The 20,692-nt window shown below is 37.3% G+C and overlaps 2 protein-coding genes and 1 long non-coding RNA gene across 4 annotated transcripts; 1 reads left to right on the top strand and 2 right to left on the bottom strand.

Moving 5' to 3' along the window:
* Positions 1 to 1,825: 1,825 nt before the first annotated feature.
* On the bottom strand, positions 1,826 to 6,978 carry LOC116206942. The gene is made up of 6 exons (XM_031539784.1): positions 6,931 to 6,978; positions 6,719 to 6,874; positions 6,103 to 6,486; positions 3,831 to 4,487; positions 3,083 to 3,622; positions 1,826 to 2,717 (listed from the first exon to the last, which is right to left on the bottom strand). Exons 1-6 carry the CDS (start codon positions 6,976 to 6,978, stop codon positions 2,247 to 2,249), a joined length of 2,256 nt encoding a protein of 751 aa, XP_031395644.1. The 3' UTR covers positions 1,826 to 2,246.
* Positions 6,979 to 7,862: 884 nt separating this feature from the next.
* On the top strand, positions 7,863 to 9,378 carry LOC116187347. 2 transcript variants are annotated; one of them, XR_004152034.1, is made up of 3 exons: positions 7,863 to 7,957; positions 8,212 to 8,395; positions 8,656 to 9,378. It is a non-coding gene; the product is annotated as an uncharacterized LOC116187347 (long non-coding RNA). The 2 variants fall into 2 exon arrangements; XR_004152035.1 differs by lacking the exon at positions 7,863 to 7,957 and adding an exon at positions 7,986 to 8,124.
* A 408-nt stretch (positions 9,379 to 9,786) lies between these two features.
* LOC116187327 lies at positions 9,787 to 20,276 on the bottom strand. Its single transcript, XM_031515986.1, has 5 exons — positions 19,512 to 20,276; positions 18,573 to 19,346; positions 12,076 to 12,813; positions 11,331 to 11,867; positions 9,787 to 9,989 (listed from the first exon to the last, which is right to left on the bottom strand). Exons 1-5 carry the CDS (start codon positions 20,202 to 20,204, stop codon positions 9,921 to 9,923), a joined length of 2,811 nt encoding a protein of 936 aa, XP_031371846.1. The 5' UTR covers positions 20,205 to 20,276; the 3' UTR covers positions 9,787 to 9,920.
* Positions 20,277 to 20,692: the final 416 nt, after the last annotated feature.

The following is a 20,692-nucleotide window of genomic DNA, read 5'->3' as shown; positions in this document are numbered from 1 at the left end:
ATAAGAAAAAGTATATATGAATTATATTGTTATATATATATATATATATATATATATCTAGTTTTTTAAAAATAGATTAGATAATATTCTTATAGATATATATGGAATGTTCTAGATTTTTTGAATATTTTATTTTTGGAATTATTTTTTATAAAAAATATTTTTTTAAAGATATCTCATTATAAAATCCAATTTCTTGATTTCTTCAATTTTTATAATCTATATAATAGAATGTATTTGAAATAAATGAGAAAATTTTATTATACGTATAGATATTATTCAATAATCTCAAATATTTTTGAAATAAATATTAACATTTTATAAATAAATATTAACATCAAAATAAGTATATATATTAGTATATATTCATGCATAATATAAAATATGTTAATATATGGTTATGTGGACATTCTTTAGTATATAGTAAGAAAAAGTATATATAAATTATATGTTTTTGCAAATATATATTTTTAAAAATAGATTAGATAATATTTATATATATATATATATTATATTTTCTTTTCAAAAAACAAATCAGATTTGTTCACCGAAAAAAAGAAAGACAAATCAAATTATATTTTATCTATACTTTGTATGGTAGTTATAAATGTGAATTATCACACACATAAATATGAACATATTTAGCGCTCAAAGAATACATCTACAATTAGACGCGAGCTCTCGAAACTATATATATATCTAGATGCAAGTGAGTTGATTAAATTTATACTTTGTTTTTCTCTCATTTTTATCGAAAATTATCATTCTCTCATTTTTCTCTTATTTTTTTGTTTTTTTAATATTTTTTTTCAAGATTAGTGATGTGAGTTTCATCTCCAGAAATGTATTGCTACCTATATATATGCTCTCAAGAAGTAAGTTATTCTACCACTAAACGCGATGATTGTTTGTTTATTTTATTATTTTTGTTTCACTTTTGATTCTCCAAGTAATTTTTCTTTTTAATTTGTAATTATATATTTTTTCAAATTGGTGGAATTATGCCGTGCGACGCACGGATTTTATGACTAGTTTGGAATACAACAGTTTCATTATAGAACAATAACATCACATGTCACCGCGGTTTAAGAACGCTGAGAGGGTATTACTGTCCTCTAGCAAGACGACATGGGATATATATGGATATTATCCTAATATTCATTGGCACTGCATTATATTTCCATGCAAGGTGTTGGTATATCTGGATTTATTCCTAGATTCTTATGGTCTGTATAATTTATAAGTCCACCCAAAAAGCATCCCACGTGCTGGTGGAAAGTCCACTTTATACGGGAATACAATTGGATGCCACAGAAATGGAAATTCTGAGCAGTGTGATCGAACATGAACATGGTGGGGTTGGAGAATCTCTCACGTGCCAGATTCTTCCGGTGGGATTCACATTCATTCATGCTATAAAAAGGTATCCAGCACGACAAGATCTTGTTTCTTGTAGACAACAAAATCTATGAAGCAGGGGACATACGGACATTTATTTATACCTCTTCCTGAAAAACACGATGATGTGAAGAATATAATTTGGACATGAGTAGTCAAGATTATCGAAGTCGTATCATTTTTCTTTTCGGGTGGAAAAAGCCGTATCATTTTTAATGCCCCGTGAGGTACATTGGATAGTTGAAAGAGCGAAATGAATTAGGAAGCAGAGGATGAAAGGGCTCTGCTCTCAGCCTCACCCTATTTACTAAAACATTCTTTTTCATGGTAGATAATTAATAGGATCGATATATACCACTTTTTCGACTTTTTTTTTTTAAGTAAAATTTTGATCCTAGGAAAGCTTACCAAGCTTTTCATTGTTTCGGACTGCGAGCAATATAAGACTAACAAAAGTATCCATATGCCATTGTATATAACATATAGATACATATTCAGTATGCAAGAAATTGACACTGCAGGAGGTAATGCTAGTTAAGTGTACTTGCGAGCGAGGTCTCGCCACAATTAGTCCAATAGCAACAAAGAAATTGAACAAAATGATGTATCTGTTGACTAGAGCAAATTGTTCCTTCATCGCAGCCATCTATAAATAGACATCTTTTCTCCTAAAGCTGCAAGAATGTAGAAGTACGAGCGACTCCCACGGAGACAATTACACTTTATCTCCTTCTTTTGCATTATTCAGTAACAAAGCCAGTCCCCCGTAATTTTTGAGATTTGGGCATTCAATAACTCGCACTGGGTTCAGGTCTTCAAAGCTGACGGTGCCGTCAATATCCTGACTTTCAGTCACTATACAAGTCTGCCTCCGAACTTTCTTCTAGATCCTGACTTTCTTCTCCTGTAAAGGCAATCCCCGAGGAATTTTCAAGCTTCGGACATGCAATATCTCGCACAGGCTTTAGGCTGTCAAAGCTGATGGTTCCGCCAATATCTGCATTGCACACGCTCCGCAGCTTTGGCAGATTAGACAGACACAGTTTTCTCAACGACATCTTTATTACAGGATCATGGCACTGGCCGGCAATGTCGAACACTACTTCCAATGAATCACAATAAGCTATACGCAGCTTCTCCAGATTCCTGAATCTTTCAAGAGCAGTTTTGGGCGGAAATATTCTCATCAGCTTTCTGCAATGATAGATCTTGACATCCCTCAGTTTATCAAATGACTTCTCTGCAAGTACGTCATGCCATATCATGCTCAAGCTCTCCATATGGGAAAGCACCAGTATTTGCAAGCTAGGGAACTGAACCTGGAGTTTGCATTAATTCAACTGTATTATTAGTACGGGGACATGATTCAATCCTAAACAATTCTTCCTTCATTCTTTGCACGAAATGAAACCCAAACACATGGAAATGCATGTACTTTTCCAGTAAATATCACCATGGAACAGAAGTAAATGTCAATCATCAACAAATCAAATACAGTCACCAAATGCTATAAGTGAGGTGATGTGGCGTTGCAATTTGCATCAAGAGCAACCATGAATATACTCAATTTAAATTTGTTTCCCTTTCCAGTGAAGTTCCCAAGAAGAATTCCTTCACGGTGATGGATAGTAAAGCACTTAAAACAAGGTAAGAAAGAACAAGAAATCTGGGGATTTAAACCAACCTTTTTACTGAAGAAGGGTTCTTGAGGGATGTTAATGTCACCACTATCCATGCATGCTTCTTTGCTTCTTTCACCCACCGGATTGGACAATTTCTCTTTCAGGTGTGGAGAAGTGAGGAATGTCCTCATTTTAGGACAGTTTTTTATGGTCATGTTCATCAAAGATGGACATTCAAATAAGCAACTATGTGGGCAGAAGCTAACCAACTCGGGCAAGGACTCTAGAGTTATACATCTCAACTTTCCAAGCCTGAAGTTACGTTTTCTCGCTTTCTTCTCCCCTACAATCACTGCCTTCAGCATCGCACAGTCTCTAATTTCTAGTGTTGCAAGGCAAGGGATTTCCGACACCATATTTGGGGTGAGTATGTTCTCAAAAGAGCGGCAATTCTCAACTTTCAGAGTCGTGAGGTTCACGAAATGGAAGTGTACCCCTGATGAGAAGCATGTCAGCTTGGGACGGTTGCGCCCACTCCATATGATCTGTTTCATGTTATCATTGTGTTGCATATGCAGTGTTTCCACATTGGAAAATGTTCCCTGCCAAGATCATCCGAAATTTATCTGTTATCTGATATGAAAATTGGAAGCTTACCCTGCGGATGCTTCATCATTCATAATCCCCATTTCGCACTCAAAGTATATAGCTAGAAATATCTCGTTATTCCTGTTCTGCTCATCTAATGCGTGTCGATAATTTTCATAATCTAGTGGAGAGAAGAGAGAGAGTGGCATAGGAAGCATGTACCTTGTCAACCAAGAACAGGGGTTGTTCAGCTTGATTGCCATTCCTGGTTATTGCTTGGGATTTCTTTGAGTCGAAAGCAAATATCTCAACCTTGTTGCTCTTAGAGATCATCAACTCTCTCAGCGAGGGCCATCGAGAAATATATTTGCCTGGGTAGAAGCTTTTGAGCTGCGAGAGGTCTGAGAGCTCCAGCTTGGTAGCTCGAGGGAAAACAAATTCCAGGGTACTGGCCGGTTGCATGCCTTCATCTTTCGCAACAATTACCTCTAGGCTGGACTCTCTTACCTCCAGCTCAACAAGCAGGACGAGGGCTTTTGCCACAGAGGCATGGAAGAGATACCCAAGGCTGCTGCATCCCATAACTGAGACTGAGCTTAAATTCTGAAAGCTGAGGATCCCTCTCGGGTCCGTTCTCCATATGTGCTGCAGTTTTGCCAAATCAGTAAGAGACAGCTTTTCCAGTTTGGTGACTGTTGCCGGGCTGGGAAGATCAGAATCGGCATTCTCCTCTATGTTATAGACCATTTCCAGTGCACCGCAACTTTCTATGCTCAGAACCTCAAGGTTTTGAAATGAGCGTACTGTGCCGGGGGGGAACAAGGTCACCAGTCTGTTCATTTCTGAAATCTCCAATCTCTCCAAGTAAATGAAGGAAACCTGCAGCATGCAGCACACAGATTGGATCTTCTTCTGGAAATGATTGGACACAGAGGAAGTGTAAATTTATTGTATGCGCTTATGCACGTATGACTGTTCCTAGCTAGGTCAAGCAACCGCTAGAGCCAGCTTAGGGGAAGGGTAGACAACTAATATCATCTATAACTTGGCAAGTACCCAATCGTTGCGCATGAAAAATAGTTAGAACCTAAGAATCCTATAGTAAGAAAATAATTATGTCCTCTTTGATATGTATCAAGAAAATTGACAATTTCGATTCGATGATGTGGTGGCAACTAAATTAGTAATAAAAATATTTATCTTAGAAAAAATAAAACAATTGCTAAAATAACTATTTAAGATAATTATCATTGAAAGATAATTGTCTAGACTCTGATTATTAATAGATTAAGACCTATTGAGAAAGATTATCAATTTTGATTTAATGACATGTATATATATATATATATGTGAAATTTCATAATGTGTAAAACACATAGTTCTATGAATGATGTTTATTACCACAATTTTATTGAATACAGTATATATTGAATATCAACACATCATTGACACTGTATACATCCAACCTTAATTTCTTAGCATATGTAGAACTACTACCACTATTATGTTATCAAAAGAATTATTTTTTTCCCAAGGAAACATTATATCTAGAAAACCTACATCAATGAAATAATTATCAGATTAGAAAAAATAAGTAGGCATAATATCAAATGCCAGCTAGGGAGAAAATTTTTGGAGAAAAGTGCAATAACAAGTTGAATATTTATTGATTTCTCAATAAAATATTAGATATTACTGCAAAATATAAATAAAATAAATGATTATGATTCTATACAAATTCTTGATATTCAAACTATACACTGCATATTACCCTTAAGCATAAATAAGAAAAAGGATAAATAACAAAAAGAAAAAACACAAACCGTACGTGTACCTTTTCCAATATTTAGCACAAAATAATTTTTCTTTGCATGGTAATAAGCTAACTTTTGATTTATTACCACGTTTGGTACGACGTTGATTTCTCCATTAAGTTTAACAGAATTGCCGACGTGGCACTTAATGGTGTCATGTGGCGTTCGAAGATTGGCCGAGTAAGCCCCCAAGAGAGATTGAAAAAATAAAACTGCAAACCCACGTGGAGATAAAAGAGCTTTTCTTTTGAAAAAGATAGTTTATTCTCTGAGAGACTAGACTAGGAAAGTTGAATTATTTCCTACGTTTTTTTTTATTAGAAATGAGATCCATAGACTTTGTAATCGACTGGGTCTATCTCCAACCCAAAACTCGAGCATAGATTGTGATACCCAATCTCTTATAAACGCATGCTTTTTTATTCCATTTTTTCGTGTGGTACCCAATCTCTTATAAACTCTTAATAAACCTAGTACAAGGAATTACCTCCAATGTTTTCAAACGACTCCTCTGGCTGTAACCTAAAGAATTAGTTGGAAGTTGTAACTGATTACGTGTGTTACAGCTAATAATTGGTTTGAGATGTATCAGTGAGTCGCCTAATATTTTCTCGACGAATATATGCTAGCAAGCCGACTAATTAAAAATGAAAAGAAATTAATTAGAAGAAGATCCATACCTTATCTACCAAGAAGAGGGTCCGTTGAGGAGAAGAACCCACATCGTTACAGTTATCGGGTGCTTCTTGGAACAGGTCAATTTCACAGAACAAGTTCTGGATGCTGTCGCAGCGATTGATCTGCAATGTTTTCAACGAGGGCCATTTGGAGATATGCCGCCTTTGGCAGAAACTCTTGAGCCCCGGGAGTCCACAGAGCCTCAGACGTGTAGCTCGAGGAAATACAAATTCCGAGGTACTTGCAACTGTTTCCACTTCCTCATCAACTGATGCTGCGACTATCTCCTCTAGCCCTCTATTATCCTCTATCACCAGCTCACTGAGGTTGTAAAGAACCTTTGCCACAGAGGGAGGGAAGAGATACTTGAGACTCGCATTTCTCAACTTCAACCGAGTCCAGGCTGTGAAAGCTGAGAATCCTTCCCGGATTTGCAATATTCCAGATGTGCTCCAATTTTAGTAAATCACTAAGGCTCAATTCTTTCAGCTGGGTCCCAACAAGAACGTGATCAGAATATTTTATGCTGCCCTCCGTGAGCCCTTGCATATCGTAGATGACTTCCAATGAAGAACAAGAGTCTACCATCAGCTTCTCGAGTTTCCATAATGCACGCACCATGCAGGGTGGGAATATGGTAACCAGTGCATCACAGCCTTGTACGGTGATTTCTTTAAGTTTGCTGAAACAATCTTCAGTTACTTGACCGCCCCATATCATTCCTAAATTCTTCAGGCCTGAAATTGTTAATTCCTCCAATCGAGGGAATGAAACCTGCATATTAGAAAATTTTCGTTTTATTCTTTCTCAATATAGTATACGCTAAATACCTCAAGGACACCCCTCTCAAGAAGGCATTCACTGAAATCTTCAAGCATGTTAGATGAAATTATATATTATTGCTGAATTTGACTGCAAACATAAATCTGCAGGTGAATTCACTGGAAAGGAGCCCACCTTTTCTTTTTTTGGCTGAAAAAGAAAGTTTGTTCTCTAAGAGACTACTAAGAAAGATGAATTATTTCCGACTTTTTTGGTTACTAATGAGGTCCATAGATCAAAGAGGGTGGTGCAGTGCAGTGGCATACGCCCTCGCCTGGTAGCCAAGAGGTTCCAGGTTCGATACTCGTGTTAGGGAAATTCGTGCCCCTTTATTAGTTATGTACGATTTCTATTTCATTAGAACAAAAAATAAAACTCAAGTCCATAGACCTGGTACAAGGAATTACTCCCGATGTTTTCAAGTGACTCCTCTATATAGCTGATCCAGATGCTACTTTAACGTGTGCCTTAGAGAATTAGTTGGAAGTTGTAACTGATTACTTGTGTTACGGCTAATAATTGCTTTGAGATGTATCAGCCTCGCCTAATATTTTCTCGACAAATATATGCTAGCAAGCTGTCAAATCAAAAAGAAACAGAAACTAGAAGAACATCCATACCTTATCTACCAAGAAAGCAAGTGTACCTTTGAGAATTAGTTGGAAGTTGTAACTGATTACATGTGTTATGGGTAATAATTGCTTTGAGATGTATGAGTCTCGCCTAACATTGTCTCGACAATTATATGCTAGCAAGCTGTCAAATTAAAAAGAAAAAAGAAACTAGAAGAAGATCCATACCTTATCTACCAAGAAGAGAGTTCGTTGAGGAGGAGAATTCACATCATTACTGTTACAGAGTGCATCTTGGAATAAGTCGATTCCACAGAACAAGTTCTGGATGCTGTCGCAGCGATTGATCTGCAATGTTTTCAACGAGGGCCATTTGGAGATATGCCGCCTTTGGCAGAAACTCTTGAGCCCCGGGAGTCCACAGAGCTTCAGACGTGTAGCTCGAGGAAATACAAATTCCGAGGTACCTGCAGTTGTTTCCACTTCCTCATCAACAGCAGCTGTGACTATCTCCTCTAGCCCTCTATTATCCTCTATCACCAGCTCACTGAGGTTGTAAAGAACCTTTGCCACAGAGGGAGGGAAGAGATACTTGAGACTCTCGCATTTCTCAACTTCAACCGAGTCCAGGTTGTGAAAGCTGAGAATCCTTCCCGGATTTCCAGTATTCCAGATGTGCTCCAATTTTAGTAAATCACTAAGGCTCAATTCTTTCAGCTGGGTCCCAACAACAACGTGATCAGAATATTCCATGCTGCCCTCCGTGAGCCCTTGCATATCGTAGATGACTTCCAATGAAGAACAAGATTCTACCATCAGCTTCTCGAGTTTCCATAATGCACGCACCATGCAGGGTGGGAATATGGTAACCAGTGCATCACAACTTTCTACTGTGATTTCCGTAAGTTTGCTGAAATAATCTCCAGTTATCTGAGTGCACCATATCGTTCCCAACTTCTCCATGCCTGAAATTGTTAATTCCTCCAATCGAGGGAATGAAACCTGCATATTACAAAATTTTTTATTATATTCTTTCTCCCTATATCATACGCTAAATGCCTGTAGGACACCTCTCTCAAAAATACATCCGCTGAAATCTCCGAGCATGTTAGATGAAATCGTTTATTATTGCTGAATTTGATTGCAAACACAAATCTGCAGGGGAATTCACTGGAATGGGGCTAAGGGTGATCCGAGTTCTAGAGGACTGGGCCATATTTTTATGATATATACTTTAGGTTAGGGTTATTCAGTGGACTTCAAGCCGAGCCTAAAAATATATCCTCTTAGTTGTTTTTATATGTCAGAGTGGCCAGTGTGAGAGTTTATCGAGATCTCTGCGTATTCAATGGAATTTGTACTTACCAAATTTTCAGAATTTGTACAGAAAATTAATCTATTATTGATGTATATATGGATTATATCGGGAAAAATGCAGGATCATATAGCTAGTAAAATTAATATTTTGAATCTTAGTTTATTATGTAGTAGTATAATAATTGTAGTAAATATGATTATAATATTATTATTATTAATATGAGGGCAATAATTTATGGGCCTACGGAAAAGGCCTTAGTTACCTTGCCCTTGGGTCGGCATTGAATTGATTACATATGTGTTATAGCTAATAACTGCTTTGAGATGTGTTACCTCACATAATATTTTCTCTTGATATTTGTGCTAGCTCGCTGATCACCAATTAAAAAGGAAAAGAAATAATAAATGTTCATACCTTATCTAACAAGAAGAGGCCGGTTTGTTGAGAATTAGGAGAACCCACACCATTACCAGGTGCATCTTGGAACAAGTCGATTCCACAGAACAAGTTCTGGATGCTGTCGCAGCGATTGATCTGCAATGTTTTCAACGAGGGCCATTTGGAGATATGCCGCCTTTGGCAGAAACTCTTGAGCCCCGGGAGTCCACAGAGCTTCAGACGTGTAGCTCGAGGAAATACAAATTCCGAGGTACCTGCAGTTGTTTCCACTTCCTCATCAACAGCAGCTGTGACTATCTCCTCTAGCCCTCTATTATCCTCTATCACCAGCTCACTGAGGTTGTAAAGAACCTTTGCCACAGAGGGAGGGAAGAGATACTTGAGACTCTCGCATTTCTCAACTTCAACCGAGTCCAGGTTGTGAAAGCTGAGAATCCTTCCCGGATTTCCAGTATTCCAGATGTGCTCCAATTTTAGTAAATCACTAAGTCTCAATTCTTTCAGCTGGGTCCCAACAACAACGTGATCAGAATATTCCATGCTGCCCTCCGTGAGCCCTTGCATATCGTAGATGACTTCCAATGAAGAACAAGATTCTACCATCAGCTTCTCGAGTTTCCATAATGCACGCACCATGCAGGGTGGGAATATGGTAACCAGTGCATCACAGCCTTGTACGGTGATTTCTTTAAGTTTGCTGAAACAATCTTCAGTTACTTGACCGCCCCATATCATTCCTAACTGAAATTGTTAATTCCTCCAATCGAGGGAATGAAACCTGCACGCTCATTACAAATTTTACGTTATATTCCTTCTTCCTATATTATGCACTAAATGCCTCGAGGACACCCTTGATCCCCTCTCAACAAGGCATTTACTGAAATCCTCTAGCATGTTAGATGAAATCGTTTATTATTTGCTGAAATTGACTGCAAACATAAATCTGCAGGGGAATATTAGCAAAATGAGGATTATGTTCTGGGGCCACCACCTCGTTATTTTCCACAGACTAAAAGAGGGTTTCCCTATATATTATTCACCCTAAAGCAATTAAATCTTGCTTGAAAGCTGTTTTAGATCGTTCTGAGACATGATGGGCAATGTGACGTGCTTTGGCACGGGATAGAGTCAACAAGAGTTTACTATACGGCAAAGTTGTTCATGCCACACTCAACGTAATTAGTCAGTTTGTGCAAAAAACTATAACTGAACCAAAAAAACGTGGGAGAGTAGATATATATATCACACACCTTATCAACTAAGAGGAGAGGTTGTTGGAATAGAGAACCTTTTTCAGACGAGATAGGATCCTAAACAATTCTTCAGTTCCATTGTTAGCACAAAATGAAAGCATCTCTACTGTTATAAAGGGAGAAGAAGTAAGTTTGTCTCACTCTTACTTGCCAAAAATGATCCTTTTTTTTATTCAATTAATAAGGATCATTAGATTAAGATTAGAAAAAGTAAATTCAAACAATAACCACCAACTACTTCCTTCCTACTTCCCTTCTCTCCATCTATTTCCTCTCCATTTATTTTTCACCCTCCTCCACGTTACTACATTTCTTTTGCACTTTCTTTTCTTTCCTTTTGTTGGATTAGTTAAAATTTTAAAAATCATGTTACAAAAGTTGAAATGTGCTTAATATCGCCTGTAGTACGATTAATTATTCAAAACAATATTTCTCATGCAATTTTTTTTCTCTTTATATCATTAATTTTGGCAAAAAATAAATATTTATAAAAATTCTAGAAGTAAGTCTAAATAAAACAGTGCGTGTATCACTGCACGTAGCACCAACACAAACTCCAGTATACATAAAGACACATAGATCAAATAAAAACATATAGAAATAGTATCACCATGGAGCAGCAGAATGTCAATCATAAACAGATCAAATACAATCATCAACCCTTAGATGTGACGCGATGTGGATTTGCTTGGCTCTGCAATTTGTATCGAGAGCAATGATGAATATACTCAAATTGAATTAGTTCTTCTCTTTCTTAAGTTCCTAAAGAGAATTCCTTTCATGGTGATACATAGCGTAAGACATATCTATAATCAAATAAGAACATGTACTATATATATGCAAGGAAACTGGGCATTGAAGCTGACCTTTTCATTGAAGAAGGCTTCTTGAGGTATGTCAATATCACCACTATTTGAGTATGATTCTTTGCTGTTTTCATCCATCGCATTCGACACTTTCTCTTTCAGGTGTGGAGAAGTGAATCTCCTCATTTCAGGACAGTTTTTTATGGCCATTTCCGTCAAAGATGGACATTGAATTAAGCAACCATGAGGGCAGAAGCTAACCAACATGGGCAAGGACTCTAGAGTTATATATCTCAACTTTGCAAGCCTGATGTTACGTTTTCTAGCTTTCTTTTCTCTTACAATCACTGCCTCCAGCATTGCACAGTCCCTAATTTCTAGTGTTGCAAGCCAAGGGAGTTCCGACACCATGTTTGGGGTGAGTATGTTCTTCAAAGAGCAGCAATTCTCAACTTTCAGAGTTGTGAGGTTCGCGAAATGGAAGTGGACCCCTGATGAGAAGCATGTCAGCTTGGGACGGTTGCGCCCACTCCATATGATCTGTTTCATGTTATCATTGTGTTGCATATGCAGTGTTTCCACATTGGAAAATGTTCCCTGCCAAGATCATCCGAAATTTATCTGTTATCTGATATGAAAATTGGAAGCTTACCCTGCGGATGCTTCATCATTCATAATCCCCATTTCGCACTCAAAGTACATAGCTAGAAATATCTCGTTATTCCTGTTCTGCTCATCTAATGCGTGTCGATAATTTTCATAATCTAGTGGGGAGACGAGAGAGAGTGGCATAGGAAGCATGTACCTTGTCAACCAAGAACAGGGGTTGTTCAGCTTGATTGCCATTCCTGATTATTGCTTGGGATTTCTTCGAGTCGAAAGCAAATATCTCAACCTTGTTGCTCTTAGAGATCATCAACTCTCTCAGCGAGGGCCATCGAGAAATATATTTGCCTGGGTAGAAGCTTTTGAGCTGCGAGAGGTCTGAGAGCTCCAGCTTGGTAGCTCGAGGGAAAACAAATTCCAGGGTACTGGCCGGTTGCATGCCTTCATCTTTCGCAACAATTACCTCTAGGCTGGACTTTGTTACCTTCAGCTCAACAAGCTGAACGAGGGCTTGTGCCACAGAGGCATGGAAGAGATACCTGAGGCTGCTGCATCCCATAACTGAGGCTGAGCTTAAATTCTGAAAGCTAAGGATCCCTTTTGGGTCCGTTCTCCATATGTGCTGCAAATTCGCCAAATCAGCAAGAGACAGCTCTTTCAGTTTGGTGATCGCTACCAAGCCAGGAAGATCAGAACCAGCATTCTCCTCTATTTCATACACCACTTTCAATGCACTGCATCTTCTTATTTTTAGAACCTCAAGGTTTTGAAATGAACGCACTGTGCCGGGGGGGAACAAGGTCACCAGTTTGTCACATCCTTCTACCGTGATTTCTATAAGTTCGCTGAGAGAATCCGCAGCGACTTGAGAGTGCCATATTGTTGTCAGGCTGTTCATGGATGAAATCTCCAATCTCTCCAAGCAACGGAAGGAAACCTGTAGCATGCAGCTCACAAATTGGATCTTCTTTTGGAAATGATTAGACAGAGAGGAAGTGTACATTTACAATATGCACTTATAATAAAATTTTAGATAATCTTACCTCAAATGACGTGATGTGGGAGAATCAATAAAAATTCTTTAATGAAAAATAATTATGACAATTATCAGAGTAATTAGCACAAAATCCCTAGTTTCATGCAATTTAATTGGTGCTTTCTTACGCCACGTGGCGATATAAGATCACCTAATAACGTTTCTACACTTACAGTTCGTTGAAAGTGCAGTTGGAGGTTGAAAAGCGCTTTTTCAATTGTTTTTAACGTAAAAGTAATGTTTGGTAAATATTTTCAAAAATATGATTTTGGCTAATTTTGACAATTGAAAAATTATGCCGCAGGCTAACATGTACTTATGAAAATTACTTTTTATTCTTTATTTTAAGTAATAATTTTAATTTTGATAATTTTAAGTTAATGTTGAGCATCTGCAATGCTTTAAAAAAATGGCCCAATTGCCCCCACGCTCGGACACTTTTCTTCCCCCCACAAGAAACTGTCCCCAGGCCCGGATTAGAGGGCCAGGAGACAATTGACGCATTCCACTCAAAGCGCACCACGTTTCACTCTTTCCCAGTTAAAAAATGTGTAAGCAAAATTTTTAAAATAAAAAACATGTGGAGTCACAAATTGCCCCCCAAAATGCACCGTCCCACTGTGGAACAGATAGACAATTTTTTCTTCAATCCATTGGAGGTGACGTGGCACCACGTGAGGCCCCCAAAATGGGAAGGGTCACTAAAATGGGCCACCCATTGCAAATGCTCTTAGGGGACGGATACACGATTACAGTAATACCATGTAAAACTATGGGAGAATCTACGTGTTGTGCGACAAAAATTTTTAATTTCTTTAAGTAACAAGAAGATAACAAACAATAGAAAATAATTATTTCAGGTTAGCAAAATTATTTAGACGAATAATTATCTAAAATACTTATCATAAGCGAATAAATATTTCCTTATTGATAATTACCATAATTAAGATGTATTGAGAAATTTGATACAATGATGTGGTGGCAACTAACTAAAGTAATAATACGTAATTCCCTCGCAGAATCAAAACGATTGAAAAGGTAATATCTAAGATAATTATCTATAATTGTGTAGTCATTGGTATTTATTTCATTAAGTCCTAGCGATCATGAATTTCGATTCAATGTCATGTATACATGTGAATTATAAAATATAAACCATAATTATAGTTCTATTACTAAAATAAATATATTACTGTCTTTTTTTTTTCTCGGTCAATCAATGAAAACTCTTATAATTTTATTATTACTGTCTTTTACTATGAACTCTTCTAAAAAGTGGAATCAAGGAAGGAAAAGCTAACGGCAGTTGATGACATGATGGATATGGGAGGGAATTGAAAATTCGTCATCTTATGACAAAAATAAAAGTTTGATATAGATTTGAGACAATAGTAAAAGTTTATGATTTTTTTATCATTATTCGTATTGTTATTGTTATTTTGAGAAAAAGGCAATTTTAGTTCTCAATATTTGGAGCTTTTGTCATATTGATTATAAGCCTTTAATTTCTCCATTCTCATCCTAAACCTTTTGCTTTTTACCGTTCTAGTCCTAGTGTCTATTTTGCCTTTAAAAACTCATTTTCTGTCAAAAAAATAATTTAAAAATAATTATGATTTTTGAAAAATAGAAAGTTATAAAACAATTGAAAATTAAAAAATAATAAAAAGAGAAAAAGGGGTGCCCAAGCCCCCTCGATTTGCCCTGATTTTTTAGAGATTGGGGGAATCCCGATATCTGAAATCAAAGGGCATGGGGCATCCCCGCCGGCCAACACCCACACCTCCCCCACCATCACCCCCTCGCCGTGCCTCCAACAGAGGTCACCAAGAGGATTGGACCTCGCCGACGACTTCATCGGGGGGCTGGTGACGATTTCTCCCCGATTTCAAAGATCGAGATTTCCCCTGATCTCTGAAATCGGTCAAAATCGAGGGGTCTAGGCACCACCGACCCACACTAACCACCACCACGGAGATCGCCGGCATGGTCCAACCCTCCCGGCAACCTCCATCGGGGGATGGTGGCGGGGGCACCCACAGCTGCCGCATCCCCTTCTTTTTTTCCTTTTTTTTTATATTTTATTATTTTTATCTATTTTATAATAATCATTTTAAAATATTTTTTGGACGGAAAATGAGGTTTTTAACGGAAAAATGGATGGTAGGACTGAAACGACAAAAAATTAAAAGGTTAAGTATGAGAATAGCAAAAAATAAAGATTTAGGATGAAAATGACAAAAAAATAAAAAATTGAGGATCAAAATTACCTTTTTTCTTATTATTATTATTATTATTATTATTATTATTATTGTAAATATTATTGTTATTATTGTGTTTTGTTTCAAATTTGTTTTGACGCAACGATACATGCAACAAATGAAAGGAAAATTTAAAAGCAATTGACGAAATGATAGATATGACACAAAATTGAAAGTTTGTGATTTCACAGTAAAAATTAAAAGTTCGTGATCTGACAATAGTAAAAGTTCATGAATTTTTCTGTGATTTATGCAAATAATTAATTACAGAATCTACCAAGGTTAGCTGAAAAAACAATAATCAAGGAAGTTTTTTCTAGCCGTTAGATCCCACTACGTAAGATTCGGACTGTGCACATGTCCGGGATCTTTTTATCTTAAGAATAATGCCTCATAATTTGACTATTGATATTTTCAATCATGCATTTTCTCGACAATATTCAGTCACACCTGTGAACAAGTTGTATTCGGTTCGATATGAAACCAAACCGAAAATCTACCCGTTTAATTAAATAAATAGCAATTTTATTTTATAAGTTTAAAAAACATAAAAGAAAAATAATAATAAAACAATAAAACAAACAATTTTGTTGCCACCATCTTTATTGCCCTCAACAGAGAGCACGGGAAAAAGTAAATTCAAGCAATCCCTCAAAATCAATCGAAATTTTTAATCCGAAACTAGAGCCGGCGCCTTCCATGTGTCAATCCTTCACTCATTTGCCTATTGTTTGCTTTTGGCCACCGCCTTATTATTATTATTATTATTATTATTATTATTTTCCGGTGGGACCACCGCCTTACTTTTAAGTTTTATCCTTTTAAATTTGTTTATTTCTATTCCTCCGGCCAATTCATTCTTTCGGTCAAAACACTCGGGGAGGGAGTTGGAAGAACCGGGGAGTGTTTTGAGTAAAAATTATTCTAGAAAAAAGTAAGATGAGTATTCTACTCTTAAACTGGTATTTTTATTTTGATTATAATTGTATCTTATGAACTGTATTGTCGATATTACATCAGATTGTCAATATCATGGATTGTGGTGTAAGTATTTTTATACGATCAATGGTGATATTTAGAAATGAAATGGCGAGGTTTTTGAGCTATGTGAGTGAGAGTCAGTGAGTCTCATGGCGTCTTGAGCCAGTTATGTGCCGAGCAATAGGAAATGGCTATATGGAGTAGAAATGCTACCAATGTGAAGTTGCCATGGCGGTTGGGGGTTGGGAAAATGCTCAAGGATGATATTAATTCTGGAGGTCTCGTATTATGATCTGATTAACTTAAACTGTACTTATTCACTGGACTTAAGCTAATCCCCAAAATACATGTACTCAATTGTTTTTATTGGTCAAAGCGATGAAGCGTGAGACTTTTTTTTTGTTACAAAGGAGGCATAAGACCTATTACAATGAAAGAGAAATTTTAAATAACTAATAGAGGAGCACGGGTAGTCCTTTTCGGTATCGAACCTGCAACCTCTAGATCAACAGGCGAGGGCGTGCGCTATTACGCTACACCTTTTTTGGTAAAACTTGAGATTTTAACAGGTCAAGAGTGGCGGTGAAATGAGATTTTATTGAGATTTTTGCATATTTGGCAGAGTTTGTATTTATCAAAGAAGAATTTATAATGTTTTTATCCAACACCTTTTATGGAATTTATCGAAAAAAAAATGTGAGATCTTATAAGTTACCGTTAGGAAAATTAATATTTAGGATCTTAGTTATTATGCATGCAATAATATATATATATATATATATATGAATTCCTTACTTGAGAAATTTTGATATATTTCTATATATATATTCTCCTCTATAACAAGTCAGAATTTATCGCATTTAAATTTATATAATATAAAAATTAAATTTTTTACAAGTTAATAGGAGCTACAAATTTATACCATTTATTCTTTTAAAATCCGTGCAACACGGGAGAGAAAACTAGTATTTATAGTAATTATAACTATAATACTATTAATTAAAGGGCAATGATTTGTGAAGTCTAAGATAAGGTGGACCGAGGGGACTGGGGGGCAATCTCCCCCTTCCAAATTTAAGATTAGGTAAATTTCTTTATATATTCTATGATTATCTAAATTCCGCCTCTCCCCCCTAGAACTTTATGAATCCACCCCCCCCCCCCCCAATTATTTTTTTAATTATTATCATTCAAAATATATATATCACTTTTAAATGAGAGTTGATATATATGCCTTATGCAGTACATATATATTTTCTGAGTAAGAAACTGAGAATGGAGAAAATTACATAGGGCCCCACTTTTAATTCCATATATTTGTGTTTCTTTCTATTTATTTTGTTATAAAAGTTTAGAAGAGGCCTTTAAATTCAAATCACTGGGGCCGCTGGTCCCTTTCCTTCTTCCACCCCAACACCAACCCCCCCCCCCCCCCCCCCCCCCCAACAAACCATTGAGGGTTTTGTTTGCCCCGCCTCTCTGCTACTACCTTGCTGGTCGACGAGAAAACCCCAATAGATTTGAGGAAGAAGAAAAGAGGGAAGCAACAGAGACTTGTGGAATCGATTGTAGACACGCGAGTCTACCGATTTTACCTTTTCAACTCGCGTTTCAGTGCAATTTTAAGCCAAGGAACGATTTTGCTGCGAGTTGACTCGCTGGAGAACCTGGACTCGTAAAATCGTCCGATTCTACGGGCACTCGCGATTTTGAGAATATTGATTCCCAATAACTAGTTTTTGAACATGAACTGGAAGTTTCAGCTTTGGCAATTCTCTTTACTGAACGATTGTTTCGTACAGCAGAACATATCCTCCTTTATGTTGCAATTTGTATTCTTTCTCTTTTAATATCGTGAATGCGAAGTGTATATGTCATCTGGGTCCCTCGAGTTCTGGTGATAAGCTGACTTATAGTTCTTAAGCTTTTGAGCGAGAAATTCTCTTAAAGCGACGAAGGAAGATCATAAATTTATATTCTTATGAAATTTGTAACTATTTATGTTTGGGGTTGCGATGTTAAACTTGGAAATTTGGAGCTTAATGTATCTACTTTTTGGAGAATAGCACAATAGGATAATTTATATTTGATTGTTACTATTCCTGTTTAATGTATCTACCTTTTATTTTTTGATATTTTTTTCAATGGTCGTTTCTTTATTTTTTTTTTTCCCTTACCATAAGTTTCGAAGTTCGCTCCCCCTAACACGAATTCCTGCGTCCGTCCCTGGTCTAAGGGGAAGACTATAGTTTCCTTTCCCTTGGATTGTGCTTGAATTGATTACATATGTGTTATAGCTAATAACTGTTATATAACTGTTTTGAGATGTGTTAGTGATCTCACCTAATATTTTCTCATTAAATTTGTCATAGCTAGCTGACCAACTAAAAAGTAAGAGAAAAAAATAAATGTTCATACCTTATCTACCAAGAAGAGGGTTTGCTGAGGAGGAGATTCCACATCATTCCTGTTACCCGGTGCATCTTGGAAAAAATCGATATGACAGAACAATGTTTGGATGCGATCGCAGCCGTCGATCTCCAATTCTTCCAACGAGGGCCATTTGGAGATATGCCGCCTTTGGCAGAAACTGTTGAGCCCCAGGAGTCCAGAGAGCTTCAGACTTGTAGCCCGAGGAAATACAAATTCCGAGGTACCCGCAGCTATTTCGGCTTTCTCAACTGCCGCTGCAACAATCTCCTCTAGCCCTCTATTATTCTCTATCCACAGCACGTCAAGGTTGTAAAGAACCTTCGCCACAGAGGGAGGGAAGACATACTTGAGACTCTCGCATTTCCTAACTTTGACCGAGCCCAGGTTGTGAAAGCTGAGAATCCTTCCTGGATGTGCAATGTTCCAGATGTGCTCTAATTTTGGTAAATTCCAAAGATGCAATTCTTTCAGCTGGGCCCCAACAACAACGTGATCAGAATATTCCACTCTGTCCTGAGTGAGTCCTTGCATGTCATAGATGACCCTCAATGAAGGACAAAATTCTACATGTAGCTTCTCGAGTTTCCGTAATGCACGCACCGTGTTGGGAGGGAATATGGTAACCAGTGCAGCACAGCTTTCTACAGTGATCTCTTTAAGTTTGCTGAAACAATATTCTCCAGTTATTTGACCGCGCCATACCGTTCCTAAATTCTTCATGCCTCTAATACTTAATTCCTCCAACCGAGGGAATGAAACCTGCGACATTACAATTTCTTTTATTTATTTTCTGAGAATTGTTTTGCCCAATTGAGACAGGTTGGCAGTGAGCGCTCTGGCACACTTAACCTAATTAGTCAGTTTGTGCAAAAACTAAAACTAAACCAGGAACATAAGCTGTGGGAGAGTAGGTATGTCACACACCTTATCAACTAAGAAGAAAGGTTGTTGGACTGGAGAACTTTTTTTAGATGGCGCTGAGAAACTCCCAAAGTCAGAAGCAAGGAGCTCCACTAGGTCGCCCGCCCCTTCAACTGTCAATTTTTTCAAGAAAGGGAACTGCGAAATACACCTGCCTGAATGGAAGCTCTTGAGTTCCTGTAATTTCTCAAGTGTGAGGTCTTCCAGTTCTGGAAAAAGAAGTTTGCGGTCATCGGATACTTTGTCCACTTCATTGTCAGCAACAACCACCTCTAGCTGGCCAGATGTCCTAATCGTCAGCTTCTCGAGCTTCAGAAGGCTTTCTGCCAGAGAGGCAGGGAAAAGATACGTGAGACTTCCACATCTAGTAACATCAACAGTGGACAAGTTCTGAAAGCTGACGATTCCTGTGGGGTCCCCGTTCCATATATGCTTTAACTCGCTCAACCCATGCAGATTCAATTCTTTCAGATGGGCAGTGGTGGCAGCATTTTCCACTCCTGGGTTCACTATGAGCCCTTGCAGATCGTATATGACCGATAATGAAGAGCAGTCTGTAATGCTCAGCTTTTCAAGGTTCACAGAAGATTGTGCCATATCGGATTTGAACACATGCTCCAGCTTATTACAGCTTTCCACTTTAATCTTTGTCAATTTCTTGAAAGCGTCTGGAGCAACTAGACCATACCATATCATCTTTAATTTGCCTATCCTTGAAATCGCCAATTTCTCCAAGGAGGGGAATGAAACCTGCAGTGCGGCACAGAGTCTTTGGTTAATTCCTTATTTTGGTGATGATAAGGCAAGAAACAGATGAGGTGCGTGTCCATGCTGCTGTTAAATATGAAGAACAAATTACATTTTGTGTGAATGGATGGCTGTGGCCTACTGGATTTCAAATCACAAGATTAACTTCCTAGTGCTTTTGATGGTTTATCCTTGATGTTCTATGAATTTCTAAACTTCTACTGTCTGTCGGAGAATTATTACTCTAAGATTATAAAAAATTGGAAACTGTACATTAGTTACACTGCATGTCAGCATCATTGTAAGATCAATCTGATATTATATGATTGAAACTTCAAGGAAAATGGGAGAGATCACAAAAAACTGATAAGGGCTTTTCCTTTTGGTGTAAAAATTGAGAAAAGTTTTATATCAGTATAAATTTAGGGGATGTGGCA

The sequence above is a fragment of the Punica granatum genome, chromosome 1, assembly GCF_007655135.1.
Source record: "Punica granatum isolate Tunisia-2019 chromosome 1, ASM765513v2, whole genome shotgun sequence".
Classification (NCBI taxonomy): domain Eukaryota; kingdom Viridiplantae; phylum Streptophyta; class Magnoliopsida; order Myrtales; family Lythraceae; genus Punica; species Punica granatum.
The sequence above is the reverse complement of the archived record's forward strand: the minus strand, read 5'-3'. Positions and strand labels throughout refer to the sequence as shown.